Source organism: Corythoichthys intestinalis, chromosome 20 (assembly GCF_030265065.1).
Source record: "Corythoichthys intestinalis isolate RoL2023-P3 chromosome 20, ASM3026506v1, whole genome shotgun sequence".
Taxonomy (NCBI): domain Eukaryota; kingdom Metazoa; phylum Chordata; class Actinopteri; order Syngnathiformes; family Syngnathidae; genus Corythoichthys; species Corythoichthys intestinalis.
This window is the reverse complement of record NC_080414.1, coordinates 21,733,319-21,757,752: the sequence shown is the minus strand read 5'-3', so window position 1 is coordinate 21,757,752 and position 24,434 is coordinate 21,733,319. Positions and strand designations below refer to the sequence as shown.

Sequence of the window (24,434 nt, the reverse complement as noted above, 5' to 3'; positions counted from 1 at the left end):
GAAAGATGACACTGGGAGGGGATGAGGAGGACTCTATTTTTTTTTTTTTTAGATGAATAAATCAAAGTACATCCATTCCGGATGTTTGCATTCAATATGCATTATATAGATCAACAATAACATTGTTCACACAGTGTCAAAAAAAAAAAAAAAAAAAGTATAATAGCAAAAAATAATCCCAGACTTCCCAGTGTTAACAATTGAAACAAGTGTTAGAACTAGTGTGAAATATTGTGCAAGACACCAAGCAAACCAAGAAATCACTCCATATTTTTTGCTTCTTTTATTGCATGTGTATTTGTTTTCAGCAACGTACAATTGAAGTGGCCTTATTTTTTGTGCATTTTTGTGCTCAACGCTACTTAGTTTTCTATCTTGTGTATCATATCCATTTGTGTATCAATGTCTGTGTATCATTTTCATCCAGAGGCTCTGGAAGTCACTCACAGCAGGGGGTGCTGAGGATCTTATTTAGTTTTTCACATCCCAAAACAGCCGTTTCCTTCCAAATTTGTCATGTTCGTGTATTATCTCCATAAAAGGCGTGCACAATGGCAGTACACACACATGCTGAATATTTTATGTACTACTACTAGGCTACTACAAAGACAGCTTTCTATTTCACCAACAGTATGTGTTGGAGTTTTTGTACTGGAAATAAAAGCGGCAATAACTCACAAACACATCTGAAAACTAAAAGGTCCAATAAGCCTTGGTTTGACACCGACTTTTCACTTGCCTGGCACGGCCAGAGTGTTCTCCTGGTATTTTTTAAACACTAGGAGAACAGTCTGGGACCCAGCTCCTCATTGGCCTCTCGAGCCCAAACATAAGTAACTGTGCAATCAGATTCATTTATTTGCGTGACGTTCTTAACGAGCAACATCACTCTTGCGCGTCGAAGTCGTCTTCACAACAACACAGATGGCAAACAGGAGAGCCGAGAATATGTTCCAATCTGCGGTAAATTCAGTTTTAAATGACCATAACACATCAAGTTGCTAAAACCAACAGTCTGTTTCGCGCTATCCATGTTGAATAAACGTCTCCATTCTCCGCTCTCCTCGTATGTTTATTTCCTCGCACTAGTTTCTTGTCGCTTTACCAACATCTCGTCCGCCCGTCGCTGATTGGTCCACTCGGCTGTATGTTTGCTGTGGCTTGCTCGGCCCTGGAAATTTGATCCGCTGAATGGTCGCCGGACTCTATCAGCGGTGAGTCTGGAGTTCCAGGCAAACTTTTCACAACACTCATATAAATTGCACTCAAATATCCAACATTGCTCGGCACGGCGGCAGCTCAACAGCCACAACAAACTATAATATGGCTACTATGCAAGCAGTTTGAAGTTCTTTGATGTCTAAATCTGCAGCTAACTTTTCCTCGCTGGTCACTATTATAAACTATCATAACCTACAAATCTTCATTTTTGAGCTCGAATGAATTTTTAAAAATTTCGCTGTTTTTTGTTTTTGGGCCATGTTAACGCTTCCTCTGTCAACAATCTACTTTACCGTTCCAATTGTGCCGAATCCAATTTGGTAGCAAGCAAGGTGTCAGGTGGTGACCATGTCATTAAAACAAAAAACTTTTCCAACATATATATTTAGTATATTATTTACAAACGCTATTGTTCCGATATGTTTTATTTATTGATACATTTTACCCCCCCCCCCCCCAAAAAAAAAATCTACCAAAACACTTCTTTTTCTCCCCAACACCAGGGGGTGCTGCAGCACCCCAGTGTCTCTATCCATTCTATTTTATATAACTACCATATCATGTATATTTAATACTAGTAGTAATATTTTTAATGTTGGTGCTCAAATTGAAAAAGTAAGCCAATTGTTCGTAATAAAAACAATTTCAATAGTTGTGATGGGTACTCGATTAATAGGGTCTATCAGTCACATTTTTGCCATCCACGATCTACTTGTTAGTGATCGATTGTGTTTGAGTTCCACACGAAAAAATGGCGGAGCGAACGCCAGGAGGCTCTCAAAAGGCCAGCGCAAAGGTGACTCTCTCATTTCTGTCTGCATCCCCTCCGTCACACTGGCGTCGTGTGAGCGAAATTCGTGATAATATGGGCCAAACGACGGCGAAATTGTTAACTCGACGTCACTCCCTGCGTGTACGCCATGGTGCTAACATGCTAACCTTAGCTCGGCTTGTGCGGCCACCCTTGCTATCCTGTCGCGTTAGCTTAGCAACGATAGCCATTCCTACTCTAAAAACTTGCAATCCCGTCCACCGTGGAAAGATCCACGTACTTAAGTATCACCCAGCGATCATTTTAAGTGCATCTCATTAGCGACGTGGAATTGAAAAAACGTTATAAATGCGAAACGCGTTTAAATTGGAGATGCTGTGGCCTAACAACCGGCGAAGCAGGCCCACTGCAATTTGTGCGAATTTGCTGTGAACAAACCGAACTAAAACAGAGATATGTTGTAACTATGACACTTAAATGTGGTGCACTTTTGCACACTATTAAGCACTTTTGCACGTAGTGTGTAATGCGAGCTGACAACATATCAAGCATATAGATGATCATTTCTTGCAAATGTATAATGTAAGTATCGGTATACAATTTTGAATTATTTGAATTTAAACGCAACTGTCATTATCACTCAGATCTTTTAAAGATTGTTCTGTTGATGTATTTAAATTTGACATTAATATTCGTCTGGGCGATCTTAACAGTTTCTTTCGAAACCCTTTTTTTCCCCTCCACATTTTCGTGTTTGCTCATATTTTGTGTGTGTAATTTGTCCTGATTCTGTTGTGACAATGTTTTTCTCTTTGCGTGATTTTCTCGTGAGAAATAATGTATGACTCCTTGTAAAGGGTTCAGTTTGTGACCTTTCGTGTTGAATCCGAGTTTCAGACTTTTATAACTCTTAGATCATTATTTCCTCACCCTATTTTCCAAATATAAACAATCCATCAGCTGTATTCATCGGAAAGAATCATTTAAGCATGGTAAAGAGGCATTTGTAGTTGAAATTTTTGTTAGAAAAAATGGAAAGCATGTGTAGCAGAAGCTTGGAAAAATGGATTTTATGATGTTTATGGATTTGGAAAATTGATTTAGACTGGGCTTTTTGAGCAGGTGCTTTCAAGAGTTTCTTTTTAATTTTGTTTTAGTTAATAGGGATGTCCCCGATCCGATTACGTGATTGTAAATCAGGCCGATCATGCCATTTTTCAATGGATCATAATCTAGTGGGAAGGATTGGGTTTTTAAGGGCTAAAACGAAACAAAATAATAATAATCCAAAAATACTATGGTATTTTCAAAAGAAACGAAAATATATATGTTTTATGAACCACAGCACTGCAGAAAAACAGAAGGAAGTACTGGAAACAATACAGTACTGTAAAGTGTTTTGAGCTTTTGTTCAAATTTTTAAAAATTTACATCAGGACTCTGAATCAGCAGATTCCCAAAATCCACTGACTCGGGACATCTCTAGTCGCTAATGTGACCTATCAACAAATAAAGTGTATGAAGACAATTATGTCTGAATCAGACTGAGTATCGGCTGGGCCGATTTTTGTCGCCGATATTTGGAAATTTGACGTTTATCGGTATCAGCCTTTTTTTTTTTTTTTTCCATTCGACCGGCCGATATGAAAAAATCTATTTAAAACTGGATTATTTCAGCAAGATGCCGCCGCGCCCCTCTCCTGCCTGCAGTCTCCTACACTAGGATTCACGTTGTCGTCTGATTGGTTAAATTGTAATAGTTAATGGAAGTTAGGCATGTGCCGGTTACCGGTTTCAAGGTTTACCGTGGTATGAAAACGTCACGGTTTTAAAACCATTAAAATTTTCCGTCATACCGTAGTACGATACTCGCTATTATACATTTCCCAAAAATGCAGCCAGAAGTGTCTTGGAGCGGCAGCGCTCACCCCTCCCTCTCCGGTTGTTGCTGTATGTATCAGTGGCTCTATTCTGCCAGCGAACCAAAAAGAAACACTCCAAACACAAGGCGTACTTTTCTTGAATTTATGGACGTCTCAAATCATGGTAACTGAAATAAACAAAACGAATACATTTAAAATGTTGTACAATAGTATTCTTACACGTCTGAGTAGCTTCATTAGAACAAACACAGCAGAATGAGAGGAAGTCATATCTGTGAACACCATTAAAAAGTTGGCCAAAAACAAAACACACATTTTCCTTTCAAATTCAAAATACAAACTAACTAAAAACATACAAAGACGAATGTTAGCCTAGTCTTAGCTGCGAGAGCAACTTCGTCGATGTTATAAATCTGACGGCCACTGAGAAACAAGCTTGAATAAAGGAAAAGAAATAATATCAAAGATCGCAAATCGCGACAGATGATCTTGCTCTAAGCACAAATGCACGTTCGCTGGACAAGAAGTGGTCTCACTCCCAATGTTATTTAGATGAAACCTTTACACAACAATATTTAAGTAACTTATACGTTTTTAACTTAGTAACTTGTGACTTCTTTATGTCTTTTTAACACAAAGGCATGACTACAGTTGACACTGTGGCTGAAAATGGTCAAACTTCACTTGAGCTTTGTGCCCCCTCACAAAAAAAAAAAAAGTCGTACAGTAGATATATTTTAATTTTATTTATAAGTGTTTTGCCTTTTTTATAGCAATTATTTTTGTTCTTGCTCTAATCTTGAGCAACCTGGGCTGTGGCTGTGGGTAGTCTATAAGTTCTATTGATTTTAATTTTATTTAAAATATTTGTATTTTTTTTTTTGTTTATTTAATTTAACATTACATTCATGTTCCAATTTGCAAATATGTTCAGAATTTTTGTTTTTTTAATCCCAGAAAAAAGTTCTTTTTTTAACCCGTACATCTCAAAATCACACATTTTGGAGCTAATAATTGCAATACCGTGATACCTGAAACCGCGGTATTTTTCCTCAAGGTTATCGTACCGTCAAAATCTCATACCGGCACATGCCTAATGGAAGTACACTTGTATTGCACCTTTCCATCTTTTTAAGGCCCTCAAAGTGCTTCACAATATATCCTAATCTCCCGACTGATGACACAGCACTAGAAGCAAGGTGGGGTTTAGTATCCTGCTCAAAGATTTTAGATAAGGTCATCAGGGCTTTCTTTTCTATGGAAAAATCAGAGAGCAATTTATTTACCCTGTTATTCAACTTTGTAAGAGATGTTTTTGAGTCTTGGAAATTCAGGCACTTCCGGAGCTATTATTTTCTATTTGTGTGATTTAATAAACATGCTTTAGGCATTTCAACGAAGTTCAGAGTTTGCATCATTAATTTTTTTTCCCACCAATTTTTACACTTTTACTGCAAATGAATATCGGCTCCAAAAATTGGTCATCACCCCCTCTAACTACTAATAATCGGTTTCAGTCCTGAAAAACCCATATCGGTCGATCTCTAGTCTAAATAAACTACTATGTTTTGCATCCACAGGCGCTGCTAGAAAGCAAACTGAAGTCTTTCAGCATTGGCAAAATGGCCAAGAGAACCCTCAGCAAGAAAGAGCAGGATGAAATCAAGAAGAAAGTGAGTCCTTTCTGTTTGTTATAATCTAAGTCTGCAATCTAGTCTGTTTTCTTTGGCGCCGACCCCACAAGGAGCCTCGCCTAGACGTCGGATTACTGGAATCCTCCAGTAATGTAATGCTTAAGAAGGAAAAGGGCGTTTGGCTGGCATTTAAGGGCGTTATTAAAAAAAAATTGCTGTCCATTTTCAGTAAATACATTGTTGCCCTATAGCAATTAGCTAATCAGCGGGGGTCACTGCATTCTTAAATCTGCAGCTAAAGGTACAAATGAATCATATGATTTTAAAAACAAAATTCCTCTATTCAGGAGGATGAACGTGCAGCGGCCGAGATTTACGAGGAGTTCCTTGCTGCGTTTGAAGGCGGCGGCGAGGGGAAGATCAAAGCATTTGTCCGCGGTGGGATCGCAAATGCTACAAAAGGTACTATTATTCCTGGATTTTACATGAGTGCTTAGACCCAGTTCATGTTATTTCAATGTTGTTTTTGTTCTTTATCAGAGGAGGCAGCAACAGACGAGAAAAGGGGTAAACTGTACAAACCCAAGTCACGGTTTGAGTACCAAACTAAAAGCATCCTGCCTTTGGAAACCCCAACTCAATTTGTACCATTAGACAAGCGACACGTGAGTATTGCATTTGAGTTAACAAAAACATACTACTGTCATTTGCATTATTTTTATTTCACATCTGTTTTGCAGTCTATCAAAAAGACCAATGAAAAGGAAAAGAAGAAGAGCAACTTGGAGCTTTTCAAAGAAGAGCTTAAACAGTATGTCAGAATATTAGTGTATATAAGCACCTCGTTTATCCAAATGTTCATAAGCTCATAACATTCTTGATTGCATTTCCTTTAAGAATCCAAGAGGAGAGGGACGAAAGGCACAAAATGAAAGGACGAGTTAGTCGTTTTGAACCACTGGGTGGCACGGAGGGAAGACGTTCATGTAAGTGTCCCTTTAAAAACTCCTCAACTTTTGTTTTTGCAACAACTATAATAATAAAAACAAGGGCTATTTTGGCTGGAAGTCATTTGCGCCAGCTTAAAGGCGGGTTTGACTAAAAGCAAAATTTACACTGCCTCTCTGCTTCTTTTAGCGGATGGGTTTTCGCGAAGAAACCGTCCATCCAGTGGTAATTTTGACTTTGAATACAGTGGCAGTGAATATATTTTACCGAATGTGTTTTTTTTCTAAGAACACATGTCCATTCTTCGAACAGCAGTTAGAAATTGCCTTCCCCTTTTGTGTGTGTGCAGTTTTAGACGACTGCGCGCCAGGTTCGCACGACGTTGGCGACCCCTCCACCACTAACTTGTATCTGGGAAACATCAATCCGCAGGTATATTCACTGGCACCTCATTTGGCAGCAAATCAATTGTCCGTAGGTGTGAATGTGAGCATGAATGGTTGTATGTTCCTCTAAATAACTTTTTTGGTCAGTTAAGATGCGTCACACATGCGATGTCCTGGTTTCTGTTAGATGAACGAGGAGATGTTGTGTCAAGAGTTTGGCCGCTACGGACCTTTGGCCAGCGTGAAGATCATGTGGCCCAGGACGGACGAGGAGAGGGCACGGGAGAGGAACTGTGGCTTTGTGGCCTTTATGAACAGGAGGGATGCCGAGCGGGCTCTTAAAAACCTTAACGGTATTTTGGCTTTTTTGCTTCTGATGCTTTCCTTCTGTCATGCACGGAAAATGCTTGATTGGCTATGCAGGGTTCATACGGTTCCTTGTAATCCTTGAAAATGCCTTAATTTTACTGTCGTGTTTTCAAGGTTTGAAAAATGCTCCTTGAAAATGCTTGGACGTGTTAAGGCTGATTTATGTTTCTGCGTTGCGTTGACCGCAGACCTACGCCGTTAGCGCAGACCCGGTTTACGACCCTACGCCTTAGCCTGACGTGCGCCTCCCAAAAAATCCTGACTACGCGTCACCAACGTGTCGTGACGTGAACCTCAGAGGACTGTGTTTGGTCTGCCCTGAACGTTGTTTACAGTTCAGCACAACAACACTGCCTTTTTCAAACATTGGCAAACGTCTTCTGTGTCGCAGGCGCTTCAATATTTTTATTACTAACATTTGTTGTTCAACATTGATTAGCTGCAGCTGCAAATACACATGTTCCATCTCCATTGCTATTGTTATCTATGACCATAGAAGAACTAAAGGAATTCGACAAGTCCCCCAAAACCGTACAAAGACAAATCCGCGTCCCTCTAGTGGCTTGGCGGTGAATTACAGAGCAACATTTTCAGCACCCTAAATAAATGAAAATAGAATAACTTTGCTTCATCGCTGCTACAGGCTTGTTCTGAAGTTTTTTTTTACCTTGATGTCACATCGTCGCTCCCAAGAGTACAAGCATTTCATTCCATGCGTTAGTAGTTTGGAGTTAAATCAACGGAACATTAAACAAATAGTGGTATTTAAATGTGTACATGTGCATTTCCTATGGTTTCGTACAATACTGTTATCGCATGACCAGTTCCTCTTTGGTCTTTTTTTTTTTTTTTCGCGACTTCCACACCCCTCTGCCAGTCGGCGTTTTATCCAGCTGTGAGCCACTTAGCTTGGCTTCGTTGTTGCTAGGACTAGGCCTACTCACTTCACTCTCAATCGACTACCCTTGTTACACAATAAAACGGCCACTTATCTTACTTTGAGGTGTAGGAGAGATTGTAATAGGCTAACAGCCTAGCTTTACTAGTTTCTGCAAGAACAGAATATGTTTTTGTTGTTGCTGTTGTGAACTACAGGCCCACACAAACGTCCATTTGGGATATCATTTACCTTAGCAATAGCCATGTTTCGAGTGTCCCAAACTTCAAGAAAGCGCATTTATTAACTTTAATTTATTTACTCCCAGCCATTTTCACCGGAGCAAGGCCCTTTGCTCTCGACCATTTTACTGGATTTTGAGTTTTTTTGCAAGGCCCACAGGAAAAAACTGTTCTATTGCTATATAGACATGGAACCCACCAAAAGAAAGATTACTCTCTTCTTTCAGCAGAAAAAAAAGTTAGTTGAAATCTTTTTCCATTCTTTAGAACTCAGCATTAGAAAATAGCTTCATTTGAGCAATTTTCCAATTTCTGATGAAAAAACAGAGAAATTGAGCTTTTTGTAAAAGCGTACATTTCGAACATAACTTTGACTTTAACACAGCCATTTTTCGCTTTTGTGACAACCCAAGCATCTGAATAATGTTTTCGTTTTACAAAATAACAAATAACAAGACAAATAGAGGTTTTGATTGCAAAGTAACAATTTATTTACACATAACTACTGAACTGTTGGAACTATTTGCGCACATAACAACAGGGAAGGCTCTCTGCTGCTCCTGGTTGAATGAGGTGGCTCCCAGTAATCTGATGAGTCCGGATCAAGATCGTTCTCACTTTTTTCATCATCTTGCTCAGGAGTAACGCAACGTGAGCTCCGCAGAGCGCATGTGGAACCTGACGCTGTTGTGGCAGTTACTGTCTCTCATCAAGATATAAATAAATAAATACGTATAAATATGTTTTTGGGACACTGAAACAATTAAAAATAGAACATATTTATACGTTTTTGGGAGCAAATGAGTTAAGGTTTCCTCGGCCGTGATGTGTGTGTCTCCGTCCACTGAACAGCATGCTATCACTACGTCAGCACCTCAGCGATAAGGCGTATTAGTGGGAACCTCTGTGTACCTCAAGATATGATAGGATTTGGGATACAAGGCTCACAATAACGATTATTTCACGATATGGTGATTCACCGATTTTCGATACATTGGTAAGGAAATTTTTCTACATTATTCGACAATACAACTAATGAAACTGAATTGGGTTGATCACAAGTAGACGTCCAATTCCTTTGAAGTGGGTGGGATGCAACAACTCGGCAACCCTCCCACTTCAAACGAATTGGACGTCTTTGGCGGTCGATGGCAATGAATGAGTTTAAATTTGGGGCATTCCAGGTCATTTGCTGTTGATTTTCAGTCACTTTCTGTTGATTTGGGTCATTTTTAGTCATTTTGATGTCGATTTTGGGTTACAGAACAAGAAGTGACATTTAAATGCCCTAAAATGATCAGAATAAGTTACACCTTTTTAAAACGATATATCGATTCTTGTCAGGAGAATATTGATAATCTTTTAGGATACAAAGTATCACAATATACATTATCACCATTTCGATACTTTGTTACAACCCTAAAATGGAGCATTCAGAGTTCGCCACAAAACGCTCGCTGCCGTCAGGAACTCGCCTTTCCAAGGCGTTTTAGGATTGGCATTTTTTAAACTAAATTTCTCAAGCCTTTGGGGTCGTACAACATTTTGTAAGACGTTTGCATACTTGTGAGAAGGCACCATGAAAACAATAAAAGATTGGGATAACGTTTAAAAGATACTGGAAAATTTGTCTTGAAGGTCCTTAAAAAGCGCTTGAATTTGGCCCTTAAAAAGGTGTACGAATTCAATTTGAGTGATTTTTACCTACAGGAAAGATGATCATGAACTTTGAAATGAAACTGGGATGGGGTAAAGGCGTGCCTATTCCACCCCATCCCATCTACATCCCTCCGTCCATGATGGAGCACACTCTCCCGCCGCCTCCCTCTGGCCTTCCCTTCAACGCACAGCCCCGCGAGAGGCTCAAGAACCCCAATGCCCCACTGGTCCCACCACCCAAAAACAAGGAGGATTTTGAGAAGGTAACTCAGAATGACAGCTTTTTAAAAAAAAAATTTTTTTATTTTACACCTCTGTTTTGATAAATGTTAGACGTTATCACGAGTGAAAGGTAGCTCCTGTTAGCGATTGTTGCTTTGAATTAGTTTACACTGAATGTTTTGGATAGAGGTGTTGCCTAGGTTAGTGTCTCTTGTCAAATGCATTTTTGATATTTCACTTGTTGCCTTTTTAACAATACTCACGTTCTATGTTTATTATCTGATGTGACTTCATATACAGACTCTGTCGCAAGCCATAGTCAAAGTGGTTATCCCAACAGAAAGGTACATGTTTTTTTCCTTTTTTCCCCCCCTAAATTGGTGTACAGTCTCAGTAAACAAAACAACATCCCATAATGAAGCTAGATCATTTGATCACTGCATGCTACAGGGGGCTGGACAGCGTATGTGAGCAATGGTTCTGGTCATTATCTCTTCACACATGCACACACATACACGTACATGTTTTTTATCATTCAAACTTATACGTGGAACCTCCAAAGTGGAACGCTCCAAATTTGAATGTTAACCAGACATTTCTGCGAAAATTGAATATGATGAATCATATCAATGGCATACTAAAAGCAAATTAATGGAAAACTTAATTGCTAATGACTAAAATGGAAAGGGGCTGAAGTTGGCCCCTCAAAAATTTTTGCTGATCATTATATTAATTCAGGTCGTCCCCGTTACGATGTACTCGACTTAGGCAATTTCGACTTTACGACGCAGGAGTCACGGTCGCCGTTTTGTCTCCAGTCTTTTTAAAGCTGCATTACTGCTCACAAAACTGACTCTAGACAAGCTGGCAACAGAACATAAAACACATACAGGTAGTCCCCGGGTTACGATGTATTTGACTTACACGATTTTGACTTAATGATGCCGAAGTCTCGTCTGCCATTTAGTCTCCAGTCGTTAATTTTATTCATTTTTTTGGTGTTCAAACTTTCATCTAGTCTGATCAATATATAAATTTAGTAGATTAAATTTGCCTAATTTGACGAACAAAAGTCCACCATCTTAAATGCTACGAATGCTGACCTATTTACTGTACAATTCTCATAGCAAATCGCTCACACATAACTCCACATGTTGTAACTCTAAACTTAATTACAAATGCATACACAAACATATATTAGCTAAAACAACTTACAGCCTGATGTGGGCCAAACCAGAGCGCAGCTATCCTTTATCCATGTCAGTCATCTGAGTCTGCATACAAGGTGACAGTCCAGCCAGACCCAACACTGCCACCAGGGGCCGTGTATCCTCCATCATTGAACAAAATACAATACTTTTTTACTTTTGGATAGTTATTTTGAGATTTAGGGGTAATTAATGGGTTAGTTCCGACTTAAGCGGAAATTCGGGTTCTGTCGCCAGCGTAGGAACGGAACCTGTTCTTAACCCGGGGACTATCTGTAATTTTATTTTAGTTTTGAATTTGGGTGGAAAAGGTCGAATCTATAGGACTACTAATCATGTCTCATAGACTTTTTTTTTTTTGAAGACAATCTTTACAATTGTACTTTGGATACCCCGATACTGTGAGTAATCGCAAAAAGCACCGACTTAATAATGCAAATACATTGTGCCGTGACAATAATTTTATAATAGCTATTCTTCACAAAACAAAAACACAAAAAAATGTCTTACAGTAATCCCTCGTTACTTAGCGGCTCAACCTTCGCACCCGCAGTGCATCACGGAAAAATATTCATCATTTCCGCGTGCCAGAAAATATGGCACGCGGAAGGCAGAGAGAGCCCGCACGACTCAAAATCACTCTTTCTGATTCGTTGGCCAGCATCCACCCCTATGAGATCCTTCTCGACTAGGGAGTCTCGCATGCTGATTGGTCGAGACATTTCGCCCAGCTTCTCACCTATACAGAGGCACTTTTTCCCTCCTGACAACATTGACAGATTATGCCCTATTTGTATAAAAAGATGAAATCAATCATCTTTGACTCTTTACAAAACAAAAACTGTGGTTTCACCCATAAGAGATTGGCGTTATGAAATTGACTGAGTTCACCTTTGAAGGTTCCTCTATATACCTCTGGCACGTTAGTTCAGAACTCGTTCGTATCATGTTGCATTTGTCGCCGCAACACATGTAATCTTAGCCGTTCATAGGCGCCGTATGACCATTGCTCACCTTTGCGATCCTCCCTTGGTGGCCTCTGTCACGCCCTTGGGCCCTGAACTCAATCCGGCCCCACTGCCAAATCCAAACAAGCCACTATGACTTAGACTAGTCATGACCTTTGACAATGGCCTTGGTGAGCAGCACACGTTGAACTGTCTGCGGCAGCGCGGGACCCGAAAAAGGCGTCATGGGATGGATTGGGAAAGTATACGGGATTGTACCCCGCCATTGGTACGATCGGCTCCAATACCAAGTAATTGTGATTTGTGTTGACATCATGACGTAATGAATCAATTCGTCCAATTTGGCCACCATCTACCAACAAATGACCGCCAGTGATCCACTCGGCTTTAATTGATGCTCCCTTACACACGACATACATACAAAGTCAGCAGAGCAGAGTGACACACTGAGAGATGTGGATCATTTTTTTGTCCACAAACTGTCCCTGTCAGTGTGTCACATTCCCGAGTGTCTATGAAAGAGTCTGAGCAGTGCATTAATATTATTCAAATCAACTGCACATAAGCAATGCAGACACCAAGGGATACATTAAATTAAACACAAATATGATTAGTCATTTACACTAAAGTATGAGAAGAAATAGCCTGCTTGGAATTTATGCTTGGTCACATGACAATTTGAATGTTGCCTCTCTGCTTAGACATTTTTTAACATTAGCATTTAGCATTTTCTCACATAAAATATGGTAGTCATGATTATATAATTCAATTGCTAAAAAATGTGTTATTCGGAAACTCGTCTATTCGTCACTAATAGTTTGACGAGCAACCTCCGTTGAGGTCAAATTCAAAATAAAAATGTTTACCTTCATAATGCGTGAGTTATGGAGCCCCTTAATGGACATCAACAGAAATGAAATAAATTTAAGCAATCTAGTGCCCACTAAATATTTGCATTATAAAGCAGTTAAGCTAGCGTTTTTTTGCTATGCAAGTTAGCCAATTGTTCTAAACTTTAGCACCATATAGCATTAAAGCTAACGGACTTTTGATATCCAAGTTAGCCAATTTTTGTAAACATTAGCATTATATAGCATTTAAGTCAACTGACTTTTGCTATGCAAGTTGGCCAATTGTTGTAAACGTTATCATTATGTAGCATTTAGGCTAATGGACTTTTGCTGTGCAAGTTAGCCAGTTTTGTAAAGGTTAGCATTTTATAGCATTTAAGATTGTGGACTTTTGCTATGAAAGTTAGCCAATTGTTACGTTGTCGTGACTGGCTAACTTTCATAGCAAAAGTCCGCTGGCTTAAATGCTATATAATGCAAATTTTTACCAGATAGTTTCTGGCGCGCACCAGATTATTTTATTTCTGCCGATGTACCTTTGGGGCTCTGTACTAGAGTAGTTCATTTAAAGTTCGTTACTTTTATATTTTCGTTTGAGAGGCAATTGTTCATTTTAAACCACCTAGCATAAATAGAAATGTTGTTTAGTTTAGCCATGTGTACTTCCCAGCCGGTCTGAATCTGTTCGCTTTAACTGTGTCTTTCTTGTAGGAATTTGCTCTCTCTAATCCACCGAATGATCGAGTTTGTGGTGCGTGAAGGCCCCATGTTTGAAGCTATGATAATGAACAGGGAAATAAACAACCCCATGTACAGGTCAGTTAGCTTGCTCCCCATCCAACAGACTTGTAAAGCATCCTCTCTGCTGTTATGACATTTTCATTTTTCTTCTCTCCTGAAGGTTTCTGTTTGAGAACCAGAGTCCAGCGCATGTTTACTATAGGTGGAAGCTCTACACAATACTGCAGGTTAGTTTTTTAACACAGTGCAGAGTAGAATTTTGTTTGACTATACTATGTTAACCTATATCAAGGATCTCGTGGTGGTCTCCAGTCATTGTTTTGATATTGTCATATCTGATTTTTCTAGGGTGAAGCACCAGTTAAATGGCGGACAGACGACTTTCGAATGTTTAAAAACGGGTCGCTTTGGCGCCCGCCGCCACTCAATCCATACCTCCACGGTCCGTACGATGACGGTGATGATGAGGAGGAAGATGAGGACTCGCTCAAGAAAGGCAGCTTAAAAGAAGAGTAAGACATGATGTGATAATAGAGTACTAGTAGCTGTGTGTTTGAAAAGCTATGATTTCCTGACAAAATTTGAAATTCGTCTTTGTGTCGAAGTGAACGAGACAAGCTAGAGGAGATGCTCCGCGGCTTGACGCCAAGGAGGGGCGACGTCGCTGAGGCCATGTTGTTTTGTCTCACTCACGCCGAGGCTGCCGAGGAAATCGTGGAATGTGTCACGGAATCTCTTTCAATCCTCAAGACCCCTCTCCCCAAGAAGGTAAACACAACGTATTCTCATCATAATTATCTTAAACATCCTCTCAGTCGTGTCACACAAACACTTTTGTCATTCTTTCAGATTGCACGGTTATATCTCGTGTCAGACGTACTATACAACTCCTCTGCCAAAGTAGCCAATGCTTCCTACTACAGAAAATAGTGAGTATTCAGCAAAATGTTCTTATTTTATAATGATAGCAGATCATTTTACCTCAAATTGCTAAAATCTGCCTCCATAGGGGTGTTTCCATTTTTTGTGCAAATGCCCCTATACTTTATTAAACTGCGACATTTCCACCTTTCGCTTACAGTTTTGAAGTAAAACTCGGCCAGATTTTTGCAGACCTTAACGCCACGTACAAAACCATCCAAGGTCACCTTCAGAGTGAAAATTTTAAGGTATGCGCAGGGATACGCAAGCAAAACACTTCTATAAATTCAGACTGTTTTTCTGTGACTGAGCCGACTTGCCTCCATGGTTACAGCAACGTGTGATGTCCTGCTTCCGAGCGTGGGAGGACTGGGCCGTGTATCCTGACCCCTTCCTAATCAGATTGCAGAACATATTTCTAGGTCTCGTGAACCTGGCACCCGAAAAGGAACCTGTAGGAGTACCTGTAGAGGTAAATTAAATATATAGAGAGGGCAGTCCATTTAAATATGAAAGTTTTTCTTCACATCATATCACTACCCTGCAAATTTGAGTTGAAAGCCCAATCTTTTGTATTGCAAAATTAATTTTCTCACCTCCTTAACCCTCAAATTTAATTTATTCTATTTTATATTGCAAACATATTCTGCAAGTTTGATAATAATCCCTTCATCTGCGCTTGAGTTCTCTTGAACATCAAGCATACAGACAGATTGAACCGAATGCATATCCTCTGCCTTATGTGGGTTTCACCTAGTGGTGAATGTAAAGATAAAAATTAGATTAATAAATGCATCATGCCAATCTAACACTTGACTATTTGTGCAGCCCGAGCCAACGGAGGACATCGACGGCGCGCCAATAGGGGAGTACGTAGACGGCTCGCCGATCGAAGACATGGATGGGTTGCCAATTGACGGGGGGCCCATCGATGGGAACGTAATCGACGGAGCCCCCCTGGACGACCTGGACGGCGTTCCCATTAGGACCATGGAGGAGGATATCGACGGGGTACCTTGTAAGTGGTGGAAAACGCCAAATGAACTTTCAGTTAAACTTTTGCTTCAGTGACTATTTTCAAAACAATTTCTGACACGCAATTTGTCCTCCATTTTCAAGTCGACCAATCAAAGGAGGTCACTTTCAAGGTGGCGCCTTCAAAATGGGAAGCGGTGGACGAGTCTGAGCTGGAGTCTCAAGGTTAGACCCGTCAAACCTCTTCATTTTTAAATGTAGTAATTTCTGTTTTAACACATTGTCGTTTGTCTGGCCTTCAGCTGTAACCACCTCAAAATGGGAAGCATTTGATCAACCCGAAGAGCCAAAAAGGTAAGGGGGGGTTTATTACCTCAGCAGTCAGACAACAGTCGCTTGTACTGCAATTTAACAGGCTTGTGCATGCTCGAAGGTATGCGGAGAACAGTGATGACGAGAAGAGCCCCCGTTCGGCGACTGCCACTCCAAGTTATTCTAATCCCATCAGGGATGACGCGGACCTGAAGGCCAAACTGTCCGAAATGAACGAGGAGAAGCGAACCAAGCTACGAGAGATCGAGGTGAGACACTAGAAAACAGTTGTAGAGGCACAATAATTGTTTTTTGAAGTGTAAAATTAAATGAAATTTCCCCAAATATACCTTTTTGGACTGTAACAATGTGACAACATTCCCATCCAGGTGAAAGTCATGAAGTTCCAAGACGAGCTGGAATCGGGAAAAAGGCCCAAGAAGCCTGGGCAGAGCTTTCAGGAGCAGGTGGAACATTATAGAGACAAACTATTGCAGAAGGTAGGTTTAAAGGGGAAGTTTAGAATTTTTGACATGAGGTTTAATTTTCAAATTAGCGGGGGTTAATTAGTCGGTAGGCATGTGCCGGTTACCAGTTTCACGGTTTACCGTGGTGTGAAAACGTCGCGGTTTCAAAACCACTAAAATCTTCCGTCAGACCATAGTACGGTATTCGCTGTGAAAGTGACTCTATCGGCTAGACAGCAGGCGAAGACAAAAACAAATACTCCAAACATTAGGCGTACTTTTCTTCAATTTATTGAGCTCTCAAATCAAGGTAAGTGGAATATACAAAATTAATACATTTAAAACGTAATTGTATTTTTCCATGTGTGAGTAGCTTCAACAGATTAGCTTCATGAAAAAGTTCGCCAAAAACAAAACACACATTTTCCTTTCGAATTCAATATACAAACTAACTAAAAGCTTACAAAGACGAGTGTGAGCCTAGGTTTAGCTGGGAGTGCAACTTCGTCGAGTGTTACAGCCGCAGAGTGAGAAAACAAGCTTGATTCGCTTGAATGAAGGGGAAAAGGGAATAGCATCAAAGATCGCTAATTGCGAAAGATGCTCTTGCCCTAGGCACAAATCCACATTCGCTGGATCATGGAGAGGTCTCACTCTGTTTTTTTTTTCTGTTTTTTTTTTTTTTTTTTTTTTTTTTTTTTTTTTTTTTTTTGATGAAACCTTTTCACAACAATATTTACACTTTAACTTATAGATTTTTAACTAACTTATTAACTTATGAATTCTTTGTTTTTTAACACATAGGCATGACATCATGTAGACTAGAGCTGACACAGTGGCTGAAAATGGCGAAATTTCACTTAAGCTTTTCCACCCTCAAAAAAACGTCATGCAGTAGAATTGAAAAAAAAATTTTTATTCAGAAGTGTTTTTACTTTTTTATAGAAATTATTTTGTTGTTGCGCTAATCTTGAGCAACTTGAGCTGTGGCTGTGGGTATAGTCTACAAGTTATATTTATTTTAATTTTATTTAAAATATTTGTTTTTTTTATTGATAATTTATTTTAACAATATATTCATGTTCCAATTTGCAACTATGTTCTGAAAAAAAAAAAAAATCCTGTTCAACGGAAAAAATATATATTTTTTAACCCATACTTCTCAAAATAACACATTTTGGAGCTATAATTGCAATACCGTGAAACCGCGGTATTTTTGCCCACGGTTATCGTACCTTCAAAATCTCATACCGGCACATGCATATTAGTCAGTGGAGTTGGTTTCAACAAATTACGTGCACTTTGTTATTTGTTAGTTGCAGGGCCGCTGAGTTGCTCAGCAATCCCGGGTCATTGGTGCTTGCTTGCATGCCAATAAAAAACTAGATCTAACATAGTCGGATAAACGGTACAGGGCGTCAGGGTGATTTATTTGGAGGAGGAGGAGGGCTCCCTTTTATTCCCACCCAAAAAAATCACAGGTGAAAAAAACGATGTATTGTCACCCCACCCTGCTTGCATAGACAGCTTGTTCCCCGCAGAGCTGCTAGATTACAAATGTTCCTGTTCATACTAAAATTCTTGACATGCAATGCTAAGTTTTAATAACATGATCCTGAAAACATAGCCAACACTATTGACTGCATGGGTCATCGGTGAGATTCTTATGCATGCATATGTTGTTTTTTTTTATTGGCATGCTAGCCTAGCCACTCCAGAGCCCTGCAACTAGCAAATAACCAACAAACTGATCGACTAATTTAATCCCCGCTAACCTTAAAATTAAGACGTATGTCAAAAATTCTGAACTTCCCCTTTACGATTGAGATACTTTGAATCGGTTCAGAAAATGCAAGTAGATACACCACAAAACATGATGGTCAACTTTTTAAATATATTTGTCGCATTGCGGCAGGAGAAAGAAAAGGAGAAATTGGAGCGGGAGAAAGAGCGAGAGAAGAAGGACAAGGAGAAATCGGATGCAAGGCTAAAAGACTTGAAGAAGGAAAAGGAAGACACGCCGACCAGGAAAGACAAGTGAGTCAAACAAGCACTTGGTGTGCCCCCCTCTCGAAGCAATCGTTCACTCATTTTCTGTCTCGACAGGTACTCTTCCCCGGCTGCGGAAAGGAAGCGGCGACACAGCAACTCTCCCAGCCCCACCCGTGGCAGTGGCAGCAGTAGCAGACGGGGCCGCTCACCGTCCCCTCGCTCAGAGAGGTCCGAGCGCTCATTCTCAAAGGACACGTCGTCGCGCTCATCCCACAAGGACTCGCCCCGATCCGTGGTCAAAAAGACTTCAAAAAGGTAACACACAAAATGGACGCTGTGTGGAAGGATGGTGATGCTTATCAGTCAATGACAATTAAAAAAAGTAATGCAGGTGATGCATGTTTTTAAGATGTTTTATGTTATATTGGTGTGTAATTTTATATCATTAATTTGAACTTTTTGCTCTCCTAGATCGCCGTCATCACCTCGCACACCCAAGCGGTCACGACGGTCGCGCTCCCGTACTCCCAAAAAGTCGTCCAAGAAATCCCGTTCCAAGTCTAGGTCCCCGCATAGCCGGTCTCACAAAAAATCCAAAAAGAGCAAACACTGACGCCGAAGACTACCTTTGAAAGCACCACCAACGCCGCCACGTCACATTGTAGTGTAACGGAGCTGATGGGGCTGTTGTAATATAAAGACAATGAAGTGTGCATGGGCAGGCTGGGGTCTCATTGCTGTTTTATATTGTACAAAAATGTGCTTGTTTGTGTGTCCCCTTAAACACCTCCCAGTGGAATTGATAGAGTGATGACAATAGTCTGCCTTTCATTCATGCTGTCATTTTCTGTTTTTGTAGTCCTCATTGAAAATAATTCCTAATAAAAGTTTCATTTCTAATCTGCTCAACGTGTTATTTCTCCTTTAATAGGCCATGCTTTAATGTACAGGTGCATCATAAGAAAATGAGTTTACTATGATTAAAGCATGTATTTTAACCATGTTTTATTATTCCAAATACAACCCACAAGATGTAGCTTCAAAAATGACATTGTTGTGGATTATGATGAAAAACTCCAGCAGCATAAAGTTACCACTTGTCAGCCATTTTTGTCAGTGACCTTCGATAAATACAGTCAATGGATCGTGTACTTTGAAACCGTCAAGATTTCGGCGATTCCAGGGTTTTAGTAGAGAAACTCATTCACTGCAGTAGAGCCAGCTACTGCTTTAAGATGGCCACTGTTTACTTACGCTATAGACTCAAGACTTTTTAGCATCTAGTTCTATATATGTGATATCTATGGGGAGAATTGCCACCAGAATAAATGACAAGAAATGAGTTGGCTGTTTACGGCGTCCATAAATATTATTGCATTATTTATGTGTAACCATCGTTTAAAACTAAGCATCTAGTGTTCACTTGCAAAAATGAGAGATGGATTGTGTCCATTCCGCACCTGTTGGGGAAGCAAACAGCTGACATACTCACTTTTGAAAGGGCGATAATTAAGGTTGCCATCTCGTCTTCAACTGCTGGGTATTGTATATTTTTTATGCCTTAAAATAAAAAATCATATCGTATCCTACCAAATTCACTTTATAGCTTTTCAATACAAGCACGTACACCGATTTTTGTATTAAATTAGTTGCAGGTAATGAGCGGTTTGCTTCTAATTGCTGATTAGCCTAGCATGCTAACATAATAAACTACAGATGGTAGTCTTTGGCCAGCATACAACACAAAAGTGATTTTAATTTGTTTAAAAAGAATGTTACGTTGCAAATATTTTTCTGTTTAATTTTAATTTAGCATTGGGCCAATGTGTGAAATGTGTGTTTAAAAATATACGTTTTTAAACTGTTACTCTTTAATAAAAGTTTGTGTGAAAATAAGACTTCAACGAAGTAGAAAACCACATTTATTTAAAAAAAAAAAAAAAAAAAAAAAAAGTATGTTCACACATACTATAAATGTTTGCCTTGAGTACCTGAATCTACAAATGTTTTGCCTTGGTATATTGTTATATTGTTTTATAAAGTATTATGTGCGAGCATTGTTAGGGCCCCATTCGTTCCCTGTCCAAACACTACAAAAGTAAGCAAACGTTGCCCAATTCAAACAAAGGAAATCGACAGAATTTTCCAATCAAAGCATAGGAATCAAAAGCAGTACCATTGTATAAATCTGGCTAATCAATTAATGATTCATCAGCGTAGACCCGTTTGGTGGAAATCCATCACAAACCCAAAACCTTTGTATTTTATTTATATCAGTTTGTTTATCCGTTCACACACAATAAGAAAATAGATTGGTCGTACACACACTCACACACGCCTGTCTTGTCATTTTGCATTAGTATCACATGTAGAAAAAAAAAAGAAAAGAAAAAAGTGCAAACTTCTCGACACTAAATGGCACGATAGCAAAAGTAAAAAAGTAAAATAAAATTTGCATAAAAAGGTATTCATTTGATTCGTTGAGAACCAATAATATTGATCAGAGTGCGATCATCTGTTGAAAATCTAGCATAGAAGGACCATGCTCCAAAGACAAAAAAAAAAAAAAAAAAAAAAAAAAAATCTGTAAATAAAATAAATAATTTGAAGGCGTATGTAATTTTACAAGAGTGAAGTCCTATTTTTAATGGGAGAAATTGTAATTGTTTTTCCCCATTAAATTTCTTTTTGTAACAATCCTCCTGAAAAAAAGGAATCAATTTTGGTATTGTTGACTTATAGATACTGTTGCTCTTTAATCTCTAATAACATCACTACTTAAAATTTATGGTATTATTTTTCACTGTGGTAACAGTAAAATAAATGAAAAAATACCACAAATCAAATAAAGCCATCATTTTGTAGCGTTTGCTGTGACTAATGTGGGCTGTGCAGGTTTAGTGTGCACATAAAAACTGTAGAAAAGTTGAAGAGCAGTAGAGGTGTAGTGTTTAAAAAAAAAAGGCCCCTGTAAACATGCCGTGGAAAAAAAAAATTAACCAGAAAAAAATGGACATTCAAAGCCTATATTGTAAAACCCCCGCAACAATAATGTGTAAATCCATTCACACATTGTTCTTGGAAATATATATGTATCATTCTCTGCCGTTGCCATTAATGACGCAGTCAAGGCAGCTACATAGTCCTTCTGTGGCGTCTCCTTCCTCAGTTGCTCAGAATAACGAGTCCCTTCTCCGGATTCGGGATGATCCCGGCGACGATGTCCCTCACTGGCTGGATATTTGGCCCTCAGCACTGCTCAGACACGATGAAGCCCTCCTTCTCGTGGCCCGCCGGCTCCACCTCTGCGTAAGACGGGTGACCCGATCCGCGGCGAAACTTCATGGCCGGCCATCTGCTCGGCCGTCTCTGAGGACACATGGTGAGGCACGTTGAAACACTACTGATACTACTTAACTATACTCTTATGTTTTGCTTTGCAGTCCTACGTAACGTCCAACAGTGGCATATGGCTCACCTCGATCAGGAATAAACTGGCAGCTGACGTCGGGTGATGGTAGATGTAGACCGTAATCATTACGCCCGCCACCATGATGAGCATCACGAGCAGAACGCCTAGGATCAAACCCGTGTGTAGAGGATGCGCGCCCGTCGTCCGGTCCGCCGCGCTGTCTGCCGGCATCACTACAAACATAAATGAGGATTCATTACAACCTTAATGCAGGTCAGTGCATATTATTTGCTTTATACAAATACTGCTATTAGTATTGCACTAGATTGCAGTGTTACTAATGTAAAAAAACAACACAAAAAACAAAGCAGTATTAAGTATAGGATAACTAAGCATATGTATTTTTTGTGCTAAAATAAAATATTACGTGAAACCAGTCGAATACAATCCTATACATTATGCAAATTATTTTCCTGCAGATGTGAAATAATGTATGAAACGGTCCCATTAAGTATTTTTAATTTTAAAATAAAATCTGAAATTGTCCCAGTATGCATATATTGTAGAACCATTATGTAGTAAATGATAATGTATTTTAAATTTGTTGTATGCAAAACATTAAATAATTGAATTGCTAAATCAATACAAATGTCATTATAAATAGCTGTATATCATGATTTTGGAATATATTTCAAAATGTTGTAAATTAACAGATTATTTAAAAAATATATATTGTATTTAAATTATTTAATAAATTGGCTATAAAGTATGTTATTTTTTAAAACGTTAGAAAAAAGATATAGTGTCTGTATTACAAGTAAACATTTAAGACGTTTTAAATACTATTTAAAAATATAACAAAAATATTTCTGTGCTCTGCTGTTCCTTTGTCAACCAGCTGGGGGCACTCAGCATCCAGCCTAACTGTACTTGTATTTGAAGGACCAAATGAGATGTCAGCAAGTGTGCAAGAGCTGTGATCACTTGATAAATAGATATGAAAATTAACTGAGCTCATTTAAAAAGCGCAATTTCCAACGTGTGAATCGAAAAGTTGCAATGCCCGAAATGTCTTCTTTGGGATACTTTCTTTTATAAGGTCACAAAGGATGTCTGGCTTAAAACAAACAGGCTCTCTTTAGTTATTCATGAACTGCAGCGCTTCAGCACGTATAAGCAAGAATTAATGTCGAGTCAAGTCAAGGTGAACGCTATACGGTTCACACAGGAGGAGGAGGAAGAAGAGGTGGTGGTCCTCTGAATGCTGACAAAGATCACTGAAAAAAAGGCAACGCTAATACATTTATTCTGCTGTCAGCCTCTCACAATGTCCCGAATTTTTAAACATCCTCATTGAAACAGCATTACTTGAATACATGTGACTTTCTATGTGCTATAAGATTTCTGCCTAGCAATAAGCAGAAACTGTGTGTTCCTTCCGACCTGGGTATTATTCCAAAACACCGGAGTATTTTCTTGACTATGAAGGTTTTTTTCCCTAATATATATGGTTCGTAATTCACCGACAAGTTCCACAAAATAACATCTGGACAATACAATCTGTAGTTTAGAATCTTGAGGATCCCCCCCAAAAAAACACTGTAAGCACGCACATCACCGCAAAACAAGGCAATTGTTTCGGAAGCGAACAGTATGGAACGTTTCCACGCTTTTTTCCCTGACACTTTCTCCTCCTGTTGTGCTTTTAATTAGCAGCCACATCCACTGATCTCGCCATTCAATCAGCATCTCCCTGTTTCATTGATTTCCTGCATGCATAACAATCAAACCTGCACAACAGGCTTTTTAAATTGCATTTCACATTGTGGGAAATTTAAAAGCCCACTGCTATGCAGAAGGCTGTTAGCGGCCTGCCAAGGCTGATGGGATTTAACTATTGAAGCAGCTGTACATGTTAAACCTGCTGGAGGTACATGCAGCACTCTGCTTCTAATAAACGAGTAGATTTATAGTGGTTCCTCCATTTGAGAGAATTTGACATCCGCCAAGACTAATGCGAAATGATGCGAAATGTATCCTCTCTTCATTTTTACAGATCAACATGTTGGCATGGAAAAAGTGATGCTCTGTGAATAATTTGTGAATGCATACTATTTCCTGAGACTCAGATACACAAGATTCATCCATTACATTTGTGCTTGTAAAGCCTCAGAGATGTCCTCTTTGAATTTACACAGATTAATTTCGGCCTTATGCGAGTCTCCGGTGGCCTTGGGCCTGAAGACACTGTAAATGCTGGCGGACTAAAATGAATCCAATAAAAGCCGTGCACTGTTGTGCCGCCATGTTTTAAAGATGAGCCTTTTTCAAATGTGGCCGATGGGATTCCAGGAAAAACTCAAAGTGAGGATTC

The 24,434-nt window shown here is 39.4% G+C and overlaps 2 protein-coding genes and 1 long non-coding RNA gene across 9 annotated transcripts in view; 2 read left to right on the top strand and 1 right to left on the bottom strand.

The window, feature by feature from the left end:
* Positions 1 to 1,925: 1,925 nt before the first annotated feature.
* On the top strand, positions 1,926 to 19,548 carry u2surp (U2 snRNP-associated SURP domain containing). 7 transcript variants are annotated; one of them, XM_057824779.1, is made up of 26 exons: positions 1,926 to 2,017; positions 5,457 to 5,549; positions 5,858 to 5,972; positions 6,051 to 6,175; positions 6,251 to 6,321; positions 6,408 to 6,496; positions 6,648 to 6,683; positions 6,808 to 6,890; positions 7,032 to 7,197; positions 10,043 to 10,254; positions 10,514 to 10,557; positions 13,952 to 14,056; positions 14,142 to 14,208; positions 14,330 to 14,493; positions 14,587 to 14,749; positions 14,831 to 14,910; positions 15,063 to 15,150; positions 15,237 to 15,374; positions 15,731 to 15,920; positions 16,022 to 16,102; positions 16,180 to 16,231; positions 16,386 to 16,458; positions 16,579 to 16,689; positions 18,572 to 18,693; positions 18,763 to 18,963; positions 19,120 to 19,548. In XM_057824779.1, exons 1-26 carry the CDS (start codon positions 1,973 to 1,975, stop codon positions 19,259 to 19,261), a joined length of 2,856 nt encoding a protein of 951 aa, XP_057680762.1. In that variant the 5' UTR covers positions 1,926 to 1,972; the 3' UTR covers positions 19,262 to 19,548. The 7 variants fall into 7 exon arrangements, with proteins under 7 accessions (XP_057680762.1, XP_057680759.1, XP_057680758.1 ...); XM_057824776.1 differs by having other exon boundaries at positions 16,311 to 16,458; XM_057824775.1 differs by having other exon boundaries at positions 16,293 to 16,458.
* Positions 19,549 to 19,753: 205 nt separating this feature from the next.
* Positions 19,754 to 24,434, bottom strand: part of plxdc2b (plexin domain containing 2b) — a 137,733-nt gene continuing 133,052 nt past the window's right edge. The window contains exons 13-14 of the mRNA XM_057824788.1: positions 22,127 to 22,293; positions 19,754 to 22,017 (exon numbers count right to left, since the gene is read on the bottom strand). Of these exons, the coding sequence (XP_057680771.1) occupies positions 21,898 to 22,017; positions 22,127 to 22,293 (287 nt within the window). The 3' untranslated portion in view covers positions 19,754 to 21,897. The remainder of the gene's footprint in view (positions 22,018 to 22,126; positions 22,294 to 24,434) is intronic.
* On the top strand, positions 19,987 to 22,599 carry LOC130908880 (uncharacterized). The gene is made up of 3 exons (XR_009061667.1): positions 19,987 to 20,188; positions 21,818 to 22,030; positions 22,092 to 22,599. It is a non-coding gene; the product is annotated as an uncharacterized LOC130908880 (long non-coding RNA).